At 33.8% G+C, this 13,783-nt stretch overlaps 1 protein-coding gene across 4 annotated transcripts in view; it reads right to left on the minus strand.

Moving 5' to 3' along the window:
* The window catches only part of Exoc6b (exocyst complex component 6B), a 564,580-nt gene that overhangs the window by 343,540 nt on the left and 207,257 nt on the right, over positions 1–13,783 (minus strand). For all 4 annotated transcript variants that reach the window (XM_010609609.3, XM_010609607.3, XM_010609608.3 and 1 more), the window contains one exon: positions 10,002–10,070. In XM_010609609.3, the coding sequence (XP_010607911.1) occupies positions 10,002–10,070 (69 nt within the window). The remainder of the gene's footprint in view (positions 1–10,001; positions 10,071–13,783) is intronic.

Genomic DNA, 13,783 nt, shown 5'->3' on the forward strand with positions numbered 1-13,783 from the left:
AATCATTTGGGTATCTTAAAAAGTAGTTTTTCTTTCAATCCACTAAATTATAAACATTTTGAGAATAGGAAGTGTTCTGACTACCTTTGTATCTTTCAGTATGTTTGGATATGCTGGTTTTAGAAAAGTGCAGGGGTTTTTTTGTTTTTTCTTTTTTTAAGATTTCAGAATATACTGCAAAAAGCTCAAGACAAAAATATAGCACATAGAGCTTCAATGACATTTGAAATAGGGGACCCTTCAGTTCCAATCAGTTTGGTTTGGCTCTGTTCTGTTTTTAAACAGATCAGCTGATGAGACTTGTGTTCCTTAGACACGTATCTCTAGAAATAACTTTAAGGAGATCTGGATAATTAAGCTATGTGCCTCTAGAAATGCTGGATTTCTATATCCATAATTTCCAATTTTTCATCACTGGAAAAATAGTTTCCCTCTGTAATATCTTTGGAAACATCAAATAAGGAAAAAAGGATTCATAGACTCTAGCACCTAGAATTTTGCATATAGACATTTTTAGCTTCCCTTAATTTCTAGTACAGAAATAGCAAATGACCTCATTTGTGTTTATGGACAAACCAATATTTAATATTCACTGAAGTACCTCTGTGAAAAATTGAAAAAGTTGAAATAATGGATTTTAGTACAGTTATGTACAACAATATAAATCAATAGTTCTAACATATAAAAGAATCAAGATTTTTTAAAAAGAATGACACTATTGAAGTACATATGTAGATTTTAATGAAAACTAAAAGAAACCCTGTCATAGCTCTATTTGTAATTTTAGCATTTAGATCCATGCTTGGTGAGAAGCATTGGCAGAAACAATGTGATGCTGATGTATATCTTTTATTCACTTGCCAATCAACTGTTTTAATACCAAGGTAAAGCATAAATGTTCAACAATTTTTAAAGTATCTAATTTTTAAAAATCAATATACTATCAAAAAATACAACCTATTCTTCAGATTTGCTTTAAGTCTATGTTCCAATATTATAGCTAAATTTACCTGGTTATCAAATAGCAACAGTGCCTTCAATAAAAATGCAAAAATAAAAACCTTATAGTCTTTGTCTTGGTGCCAGTGAAAAAACTGTATGATAACATGATTTAATGAGTCCAGACTCTACCTTAATGAGGCATTTTTCCATATCTACCACATGAATAATTCACCTATTTAATGAAATTAAATTCATGAAGCTCTTTGAGTCTTTTAAAAAGCAAACTGTTACATAAAATCCACTATATTACAAATATATATTAGTAAACCATACTTCTGTTATCAGTATTCAAAAGATCATGAATTCTGACTCTGAGAACACTGAAACGAATCATATTTCTTTAATTAAAAACTCCAGTGTCTTAGAATCTTCAATTATTTTTCCAAAGTGCTTTCATATATGGCAATTTCATTAGAAAGTAATGCATTTAAAAGTTCCCTTAACACCTCAGAAAACATGTTCCTTAGAACTGCTTGTATCTGGTTCCTGTTTCTACTCTAAGCTTTTTCCTTGTTACTATCTGGAGTTACATGACCATGGTTTTGTAGTTTTTCCCAGCTGCCAGTGGAAAGCATACCAGAAGAAATCCTTAGATTAAGAGTGGGAGAAACATGTTCCAGGAAGATTCCTGCCTCCCTACTCCATTCTATTCTCTTCTGTTGCAATGGTTAAGAAGGACTGTAATGGAATGTGAGTAAATTCTAGCTCTGCTGCTGATTCACTTCTCCTAATAGTAGTCAAGTATTCAGAAATTTTATTAAAAGCAAATAAAAGCCAGGCACAGGGGTACATTCCTATAATTCCAGCTTTTCTGGAAGAAAGATTATAAATTCAGAGCCAGCTTGGACAATTTAGCAAGACCCTGTATTAAAAGAAGCCTGGGATGCAGCTCAGTGGTAGAGCACTTGCCCAAGCATGTGTAAGGACCTGGGTGCAAACACCCACTACTAGAAAAAAAAAAAAAGGCAAATAAGAAATAAAATATGTATTCTGACACTTACCACAATTACTTTTACTTGGGAAGATCGATTACTAACCAACAGTTCTCATAGTTACTTCTAAAATCCCTGCTCTAAGTAAAAGAATTCAGGTTACAAAACTAGTGGTTTAGTTGTAGGGGCTAACTTACCCTTAACAGAAAAACAGGTAATCTGTTTGTCATGAATAATGGATATCCAGGAAATAAAAATTTATGATGCAGAAATCAGATTATTTTTAAATACATTTTTACATTTAGAATTTTGGCACGGATGTCAAATCTAAGAAAAGACAAGGTGATAGGAAGTTGTCCGGAGGCTTATAACAAGGGAGTACTCTAATGGAATTGGGGTAAGCTACTCTGAGCATATGTCTGAAACTCACTCAACCTGTTCTTCTCTTTAGATGAGAAATTATTTCTGGGTCTAAGGATAAGATCCAAGGAAACAGGAAAGTCTTTGAAATTCTAATCAAAATATGACATGTACATATGTACATTTCATTCAGATAAAGGATTCACAGCTTTCATCAAATTCCCAGAAGCCCTTTGTCCCCCAAAACTTCAGAGAAATACAGCATGTGCCAGAGTCTTTGTAATAATTAATTCATTGCACAACATTCTGTATTTCTGTATATTTCTTAGACTATTTTACAGTCTCTTTTTAGTGATTACAGAAAAACTGAGATTCTTATGATTTGTATAATACTAGGTGAATGCTTTTTTAAATATCTATATATTTGTATAATGGCTAGCTCTGGACCAAAAATATCAGAAATCCTTAAGGTAAACTTATTACAGTAAAAACACTGCAGAAAATACATAAATCAAAAATCTAAATCTTTCTCAATTTGTTTTAAATCTAAGAAATCTGTTTATTAATTAACAGATGATGTAGATGACTGAGACCAAGATACTACAAGAAGAAAGGATCACAAATGAGACACACAAGCTCAGATATTATATTTATAGATGTGCTCTGCTCAGCTCCTCTTAATGATAACTAAGCTGCTCATTAGGGTGTATACACATAAGAATGGATAAGCAGTGAATTTGAAGATTCAGAAAGATGTTTCAGTGTATAGAGCTTAAAGTATGTACAAATCTTTGTCAAAACTGAGCTGGGTGTGAGGTTTAGAGCCCAAAATCATGACAGATAATAGTCAACAGAGTTTTTTAAAATCTGCAAGACAGACTGGTTTCTGTCTTCATTAGACAGATAATCCATCCATCTTTTACATGAAGAACAAGAAGCTCAGATTATCATTCATCATTACCTTAACAGTAAAATTTTTAATTTGTTGTTATTCCCTTTTAAAAAATTTTTTTCCTTAATGACTATAGGATGTTTTATATTCTGCCCCTTACCTGCCCCCCTCTAAAATGTATGGGAAGATTTAAACCATGTAAGTTGTTTAAAATAATCCCATAAAATGCACCTACCTTTGCCCTGCGTGCTTCTATTGTATTATTATATCAAGGACCAAGTCTCAATTAACCACTATCTGACCCTTGTTCACTTTCTTCCCTCCCCCCAACCAAAGTTTGCCCTTCCTGCAAAAGTTCAGCACTTCCTAGAAAAGTCTCACTGCCTGTTTGATATTGTACTTCACTTTAGTCACCAAAGGAAAAATTTACAGGTGCTTGGCCCCATCTATAAGACCATGACCGAAATCTGACCTCCTGTTACAATACATGAACTCCTGCCCTACTGATAAGGCTGGCAGATATAAGTAAGATTTTTCAAATAATCCTTTGGGAATTTATAAGCAGCACAGCCATAAAAGGGGGGTGAATGGAAGGTCGGTTTCACTAAAAATAATAAATATTGCCATGTTTATTCAAAGTGTGCCTTGTTATCCTCAGGCCAAAAGTTCAGATAAACACTATTGTAAATAACAAAATATTAGAACTTTTTGTTACTTGTATTATGATCCTTCCGTTGAACACCAATAGTACTGTTTTCCCTTGTATAAGTTCCTGCCCTGATATTGTATAACACTGCCTGTGACTAGAATTCTGGATTCATTTGCAGGTTAAAAGGAGGGTAGTTATCTTTCAAAATCAAAAAGAAATATTTATTGAGTATTATATGCCATTAATACTAGTAGCTGAAGTTAAGAAAAATAAAATTAATAAATATTATACCTGCCCTAAAAGAGCTTACACTCTATTGAGGAAAAAGACCATCTTTAGACTCTGAGGACATAATACAGTGAGCACTGATACAAATATACCTGTAGCAGCATGAAGCACAAAGCATCCACTGAACTCAACCTGGAACATCAGAAAATGTGCTGGTAGAAACAAGTATAAAATAAATAAGAATCAGTAAAGTAAAAAGAAATTGGAGTAGTAATTCAAGCAGAAGGACTAGCTTGAACAAAGGATAACAAATAACGATGTACTAGAGGAACTGGAAGCATTTCTGTATATTAAAGCAAGGTAGTAGGCAGCAGAAAATATGAAAGGATTTTTTATCTTTCTATATACAATATTTCTTTCTAGAGTTCATTATTTTATTCTATAGATGAGCAATTAGATGATTTTAAGCAGATGACATTTATGTTAGACTTGCATGCTAGATTATTAGAACTATAATTAAAACTGAATGAAAGATTTAAGGCAGAAAGTAGATCAGTTAAGGAAGACATTTTAATAATTCATATGGAAATCTCAACTAGATACAGGATGAAGAGATGGAATTAAACTATATTTAGGAGGTAACATCTGAAAGATTTGGAGGTCTGAATACGGTACTAAGGAAAAACAAGAGTTTAGGTTTCTCGTACGCGACTAGATGCTAATACTACTTGAGACCACTGCAAATTAAAGAAAAGCAGACTGGGCAGGAACAGGAGTGGTGATAGTGAATTCTTTTTGAAATGTACAGACATACTAAGTTTTTGTTGCCTGTGGAATCTAAAAAGTTAGGTTCAACAGATGATTTTTTTAGGTTGTTTCTGTGTTTGTTTTTGTTTCTTTCTTTCTTTGTAGTAGGAGTGCTGGGGATGAAACTGAGGGCCTTGTGCATGGTAAGACTACATGTCACCTAGTAGAGTACCCTCCCAGCTTTCAAGTAGAAGACTACAACTCTGAAGCTCATGTGAAAGTTGAAGAATAAAAACACAGGTTTGAAAGTTAGCACTTCAAGCCATGGGAGTAATTAAATCTTTTAATAAAGTCATGAAACAAAAGAAGTGAGAAAAGAGTAGGAGTAGAATCATGAGGACACTGTGGTACACAGAGAGGAAACAGTGCCCACAAAGAACAAATAAGGCAAAGGCCAAACACATTATAAATAAGACAACAGGATCAAGCGTTAAAAGGTGAAAATCATCAACAAAGTAAAAGTCAGGAAGTCTGCCTGATAACAAACAGATTCAGGACAAGGTAAGTACACAGTGAACTGATGAGAAAATGAAGAGTGTAGAAATACAGACAAGTATTGGAATAGAAAGGAATGAGAGAGAGATGGTTTATTTTCTTTCCCATTTCTCTATTCTCAAATCCTCTTTTCCTTTTATTTCTTTTAGAGAATAAGGATGAAGACCAGAGCCTTCTTACTGAGCCATAGCCCCATTCTTTATATTTTTTTAATTTTGGAAAAGCTTAAGTTATTAAATTGCCTCAGCTGGACTTGTAAGTTCAGATTCTTCTTCCTCAGCCTCCTACCTACCACGCTTAGCTCAAATCCTCTTTTCTTAGAAAATCTTTTTTTCTAGTTTTATTACTAACTATATTAGAAAATAGGAAAAACTTTGTATTTACATTAAGTAATTATTTTTAATGTCTTTCTTGTTAGTATTAGGAAAAGCTATCCTTTACCAAACAGTAATACAAATTACTGACTTGGGAAAGGAGAAACAAGGAAAAAAATAGTCCCCAAAATGCCATGAAGTCAGTAGTGATATTTACATATGTTGTGGCTCTTCCTTTAGCAAAATAAGTGAGTTTTATTCAAAATTCCTATAAATCTGGAAGAGCAATGTCTAAATTATAAACATACACTGAGAGCTCAGCTCCTAGTATTAACTATATTTTTCAAAGCTAGGAAACAGGGCATGGGATTTAGCTCAATGGTGTCACCACCTGCCTCACAAGCACAAGGTCCTGAGTTCAATCCTCAATACCAAAACAAAAAACAAACAAACAAACAAAAAAACCTAAGAAACACTGTTTCTGCCACACAAATAATGCCTTAAAAATTATTATAAATATTTCAATATTACAGAACACTAATGTATAGACTTTTTTGTTTGTTTGTTTGTTTGTTTGTTTGTTTTGAGACAGGGCCTCACTATATAGTTGAGACTGACCTGGAACTCACTATGTGGCCCAGGCTGCTTGAACTCACAGCAATCCTCCTGCCTCAGCCACCCAAATGCTGGGATTACAGGCGTGCGCCACCACACCCGGCTCACGTTTAGAACTTTTTAATGGACAGTTTAGTCTTTCTCTTTTTCTACAGTTTTATCATCTCTAAAGAATTACCCATATATCTTATCTTCTATAATATTTGAGAATATATATGTATTATATATAGTCATTGAACAATTACCAGGGAAGCTTCTGCGATTTCAACTCCCCAGAGGGCCCCTCTCCATGGTTGTGCTGCCCCTCAAGCCACTATACGTGCCTAGATTATCCGCCATCGCTCCATGATTTCACCATCATTGCCCTCCTCGAAGCTCCTCAACAAGTGGCCCTCCAACAGCTATGTCACACCCACAAGGGTAAGAGATGATAGACTGGAAATCCCTCCCTGGGCCTCTCATCGCCCCACACCTGTCCCTTTTCAGCAGGAAGCAACTACAGAAGAGCGATACCTCACCCCTCTTCCTGAGGCCATAACAAACAAAAAAGGGAGGAATGTAAGATAAGTGCCTTGGAATGGCTGCTGCCATTCTAATGAATAACTTCCTTCTTCACCTTAGTTTCCACTTCCTACCTCATGCATCACTGGTCACGAGACAGGCCACATGAACAAGGCTCGTCTGCATAGACAATAAATGTCCAGGAGTGGCCCCTGAGTGGCTGCCCGTGCAGCTGACGTAATCCCGACCTCCTACACCAGTCACCCAATGTATAATCAAGCCCCTTCCCGTTCTCTCTCTCTCTCTCCTCTCTTCCCTCTCTCCCCTCTCTCACTCACCTCTCTCTTCCCCCTCTCTCCTCTCTCTCTCTCTTGCTCCTCTCTCTCTCTCCCGAGTGGGCCACCATGCTGCCTCAGCTCTTTAATAAAGATCTCTCATACCATCTCAAAAGAATGTAATTTTTTTCAAATGTAAAATTATTATGTTGATTACACAGACCAGAATTCCTATGTATATGTTGCTACTTCATACTATATAATTTTTTAAAAACCAATACTGTATTTAACCATCAGGGATAACATAACTCCCCACAGACAGCAACCACATATTAAATGACAATTATTTGCCAAAACTGAGTTAGGCATTATTCATTCAATATTGATAATTGTACTAAGTAGGTCATTATTGTCCCATTTTATATATGAGGAACCTAAGCCAGCCAAACACCATGCAACTAGTAAATGTGCAATTAAATTACTCAATACTCTTAGGAATCACTACCAGAATTCTCAGTAAGGACAATTTTGTTATGCTTTTATATCATAAAATCATAATAAAGGTTATAAAGTAGCATACACACAATGATGAGATATAGGGCTGTCATAGTCATTCAAAGGATGTAACTTCATCTGGTACACTGTAATCATTTTAAAGCATAAATCCTTAACTTAGCTATACATCTTTACTCTCCAAATCCATTTCATGCAGAAGAGAATGAGTGTTTATTAAAAATGTAAACGAATAAAAAGATTTGAGTCAGCACAATTAGAGTGGTAAATATGAAAGAAAGTATAAAGAGAATACCTTGTGACCATGCTGCAGAGAGGAACTTTTAATCATAATCATATGAACTTTAAGGTTAAAAGTGATGGACCTGATTACATAAAAATTAAGAATTTCAGTTTTGTGAAAACCTGCTATATGTTTTTCCAGGGTGTCACAAATTCTAAACTGTTAATAACAATAATGCATAAGGAATTTCTAATATTTTTTTCCAGCAAAAATAAAGACAAGAAGCTCAATACAAATACTAAGGGCTAAGAAGTAGTATTACATGATTAGAAAATCCATAAGGAAAACCATAATTTTACCAGTAGTCAGAGAAAAATTTAGACAAGGAGATTTCATTCAATATGCATCAGGTTACCAGAAATTAGAAATTATGATCCAACAATTCCACTCTTCAATATCGAAAACATATAAAGTCACAGAAGTCCACAAGGGCTTGCTAGATACAATTTAATAAAACATACCAAATACAAACCAATAATTAACAATCATATCTAAGTGGAAGGAAATGAGGAAAGATATTTAAAATAAACCTATCTGGAAGTGGTAGCATATGCCTGTAATGCAAGCATTCTAGGAGGATAAGGCTAGAAGATTGAAAATTTGAACCCATCCTGGGCAACTCAGCAACTTAACAAGACTCTATCTCAAAAAATAAAAAGGACTGGGGATGTAGCTCAACACAAAGATCTTGAGTTTAATCCATAGTACTACAAAAAGTAAAATAAAATAAAGTAAATGCTGAACAATACATAAGATCTACAGTACAACACCATTTGAATAAATTAAAAATACATACACAAAATCATATATTTCTCCAAGCCACATATACATACATGGTATATAGTAAACATTAGAGTTAGCATACTTAGAGAAGAGACAGGTGCGCTTATAGCTAAATAATTAATGATAAAACCTTAATAAAATAAGATGTAAGAATGTTATATAAAATGCAACTTAACAGCCAGGCATGGTGGTGCACGCCTATAATCCCAGCACTCGGGAGGCTGAGGCAGGAGGATCACTGTGAATTTGAGACCAGCCTGGGCTACATAGTGAGTTCCAGGTCAGTCTCAACTACATAGTGAGACCCTGTCTCAAAAAATCAAAAAAATAAAATAAAATACAACTTAACGTACACATGATTTATCTAACTCTATAACTGAGATTGAAAACAACTGTGCATTTATTTTAAACACCTTTTGTAATTCAGTCTTCACTTAGTTTCATCTTCATATAAATAATATTAGACAGAGAAAGAGAAACAGAAAGGAAAAAAGATATAGGAATGGGACATGAAGAGCTAAGAATAAATAACAAGAGAAGGAAGAAAGGAGGAGAGAGGTCTTTCTTAAACTAATGGAGACTATCCAAATATACTTTATGCAATTAAAAGTTCATTGTGTCCCAGAATTCTAAAGACTGAGTGACACTATGTTAAATATATGGAGGAAAAAACAAATTCAGCAATAAGATACAGTGAACATATTAAAAACATCCTAAATTTCACTGAATTTTGCCACATACAGTATCAAGAATGGACTTCTCTCATCAATTTGTCTTTGTTGATGCTATAGTTTAATTTTTTTTAAATTCACTTCGTGTTTATCTGTGTGTCCACAGATGCAGAAAGGGTCATTTCTTAAAATGTTATTAATACTCATAATATTTTCCCCACAGAGAATTATTTTCAATGGGCTTTATAGAAAAATAATAACTGTTAAAAGAAATAGAACTGTAAAAAGTTTTCAAAAATATGTAAAGGTAGGCTGTCATAATTTAACTATATTATTAAATTTAAAATTATTATAAAATTTTGGGGCTGGAGATTTAGCTCAGCGGTTCGGTGGCCTGCCTTGCAAGCACAAGGACCAGAGTTTAATCCCCAGTACCAAAAAAAAAAAAAAAATTAAAACAAATATGTGTGTACGTATATATGACTATTCCTAATAATAATCTATTAATCAGTGGTTCACTGATAGAAATGTACTATCTATAGCATATTACATGGCAAAAATAAAAGATTCAAGAAGCAAGAACAGTATGTAATCAAACTACTTAACACTAATTTCTCATTTTTCATACCTAGTAATATAGAAATTACCAAAATTATTAGGCAGAAACAAACAAAGACTTACCAGGACAGAATATATATGTAGACATCGATAAACAGGAGAGAAATCCACCAAATCTTGAGCTCCAGGTACCTACAAACACACAAAAAAAATTTTTAAATTAAGCTACTGAAACACCAGCATTCATTTTTATTGCAAATGTGTTCTTCTTTAAAGCCAGATTTAACTTTTAAGTGGGAAATACAAAACAAACAAAAATCCACCATGCATCCCAAAACCTAGTTCAGTTACTGTAGTCATGCGAGTTAATAAGCTATGCAGGTATATTCTATGGCTGGAACAAGCCCACAACAATAGAGTGAAGAAGATAAACAAATGGCACTGGTCTTGCATCTACCTATAGAGATCCATCTTGGGCCATGGGCTATGAAAGGGAAAATATAAAGAATTATTTTTTTTCTACTCATATATATGGTAGATTACATTAAAATACTAAGTTTCAGTGACAAAAAAAAAACTTGCCGATCGAGATGAATTAAGTTGTCTGTCAGCAAACTTCTGAAGGGCATAAAACTAATAAATATTAAGTGACCATGCAATCAAAATACAGACGTATGTTAGAAAGGAGGGAGATTTCACATAAAATCTAAAATAATGAATGGAAAAGCCAAACCTAGAATTAACACCAGAGACTTTAATATAAAGAATGGATACTAATTAAACTTAAGCATAAAGAGAAAGTAAAAGAAAAATCACCAGGTAGAGAAGTGCAATCAAGTTGCAGTGCTAAAACTAATTTGTTATGTGCTTGTGTTTTGTGTTTGCTGACAAAGAGTAAGACACAATTTACTTTGGCTTAGATTTGCTCAACTGAAAAAGGAAATTAATGGTTGAAATTCAGGGAGTCAACAAAAATAAAAGGTGACACTGAGAATAAATGCTGAACAAAATAATATGAAACAAAAAAAGAAATATATATGAAGAAATGAACAAAACAAAGACCCAGTGGAAGTCTTTACTGTAACACCAATGGCTATATGACTTAACGGAATATAAGGAGCAGGCACATCTAAACTGAGTTAGGCTGATTCATGATTTCAAGGTCATTCAGTTTCCTTTATTTCACAAAGTAAACCTCATGTCTGCTTTGGGGCATATCTTCACTAATCAAGATGCTTTTCTTAATGAAACCTACTCATTTTCAACTGCACAACATTTACTTCCCTTTCCCTCAAAAACCAATATATCTCTATAATTACTGGTTCAAATTTATTGACTATTCTGCTCATCTGCTTCACACCCATGAAGTCAAAGATTAAAGATTTGTATTTAAGTACTTTATCACACTATGCACTTTGAAAATGAGCAAAATAAACCTTTATGCGAATCTAAAGATTGCTAAAAATCCTACACCATGGCCCAAGAATAACTGTATTTAAAAAGAATCAATAAATGATCATTTAGGTAATCTTATTGAAATGACCACAACACTAAAGCCCCTTCTTTAATTACAAAGTGGAAATCTGAAGGAAATTTATCTTGCTAAAAAAACCACAACATATTTTATCTTGCCAAAAGAACCAGGAAATTTCTTTTAACTTCCAGAAAACCAGAGGCTATAGCTAAGCAAAACACAATCTCCAAAGAAAAACAATAAAAAAAATTTAAAAATTATATTCCAGATAGTATTTAAACAACATGTTACTACATAATGTGTATGAAAAAAGATAAGAAAGAAATATGTGATTTTAAAAGTTTGATCTATATAGAAAACCAATTTTTTTCTTTTATTTAGAATTAGCTTTTATAAAGCTACATAAGAATATATTTATAAAAAGTCAAAGAAATTTTTTGCCTAATTTTGATTAGCAAATTCAATTATAACTTTGTCTTATGTGTTCTTCTTCATATGGTTTATTTTGTTTTACTTTGTCTCAGAGACATGGTTTCACTCAAAAGGAAAACTGCTTATAGCCAATCCTGACAGCCTTGGCCCTTTCCCATAGCAGTATCATGCTTATAGAATGATCATCCATACTAAGGGACAGTTCTCTAGAAATCTGTGACAAATAAGCTAACAAGGACCTTAAGAAGGAAAGATGTTTAGTTAATAATGGGCAGCAAATGGTTCATCTCTGAAAACTTGAAAAAGAGAAATATATATAGAGAGGTAACAAAGGTCTCTTGTCATCACCAACAAATATTAACAATCAAACTCATTTTTGGTGAGGCTGTTTGATAACACTGTATTAGCTTCAAACTGTTTAAGGTGTTCTAACCTGTAAGTGTGCATTCTATTTCTTAGCCTCTAAAACCATCATCTAGTTTGTTCTCCAAATACATGACTGCCTAATTTGAAAATAGTACAAAGATATCTAGGCAAATACTGAAGGAGCAAAATGGGGCTGCAGCTCACATCTTTCCCCCTATTCCCCAAACAGCCTAATATTTAGAAATCATTTTTCCTCCATGCTCCCCTCTGTGAGAAACACTAGGAATGAACGCTGTGAGGAACCAAGAAGAGTATTGTGAGGATAAAGGTATGTAAAGTATGCACTGACTCATGTTGCTCTGAGCTAGATGTGTTTTCTCTGCTTCTACTAATGAAAAAGAATCACTTACATCTACGGAAAGGCAAAAACAGAAGAGCAACACACTCTGTACGTGATGGAATGCTACATGACTGCAAGAGTAAAAATGAATTTTCCAAAATCTAAGTGAATGGAAGCAGGAAAGAATACTAGAATAATGACGCATGACCACAGCAATAGGTCAGTTTAAAGGCCCATATTTTGCTATTTAAAACATTAACTTTCGTCCAAGCTATCTTCATCCTTCTTCCCCTCCTTTGCCCCTCTCTCTCCCCTCAAGTTGCAAAGAATGCAGGTTTAGGTTTCAACAGGGAGGAGTCCAAGGACACTTTCCTAAACTAACAATGACTGTCTGTAATGGTTTCTGTCTCCTAACAAAAGCCATGACTCCTTCTTTATCAGCTTCATCTAATTTTTCCTTTCCAAAGTAAATAACACAGCCTTTGCATTTTACACATGTCCAAATTTGACAAATCATTATCGACTGAGACTATAGCTGATAAGAGATAACTCTGTGGTAGGACGTTGTCATTTCCTCTCCTAAGAGCTTTCTTTTGAGAGACAGAAACATGATTAAAATAGTTAAACATTTCCTCTGCCAGGCAGTCAGGAACTCAAGACATTAAGATACTGGAGTCTGTATTTTTCTAGTTCAAATAGACCTATGAATATACCAACAATCGCCATAAACAGTAAATTCAAGATAATTCTGCTTTTTTAACTAGTTGTTTTCCTTCTGAGAGAGCACATGAAATAATTTCATCACCAAGGACAGCAGCTGCCTAATTCCCTTTATACTTTATGAATGAAGAGTACTGGTGCCTCTTGCCAGCTCAAACCTCCAATTTTTCAGGAGTATCAAATAGTAGGATTTTAGATTCTATACCTAAGACCTGTGCCTCAGAGCATATTATATCATACCAATTAAGTGAACATGTATTTTTAAATGAACAAATAATAAGTTATTAAAAGAAGTTTGAGGCGACTGAATTACAGTATTCAGGCATACATATCATGGAGACAAAAACTATATTCTACAATTTTACTTAATATTTAAGTAGCACTTATATAGTACAAATACACCAGCTTTCACATAAAGTTACTATACAGATGACCTGTATGGAGACAATAAGATACAAAGAAAAGCATATTTATAAATGGGGTTAATAAAAGAAATTCTACCAATAAGCCTCTGCAGACAGTATTTATTGAAGAAGACACAAAGATTCAAAGTAGGCATGAGAGTATTAGGTG

Source organism: Fukomys damarensis, unplaced genomic scaffold, assembly GCF_012274545.1.
Source record: "Fukomys damarensis isolate Sample0158 unplaced genomic scaffold, DMR_v1.0_HiC HiC_scaffold_2, whole genome shotgun sequence".
NCBI lineage: Eukaryota > Metazoa > Chordata > Mammalia > Rodentia > Bathyergidae > Fukomys > Fukomys damarensis.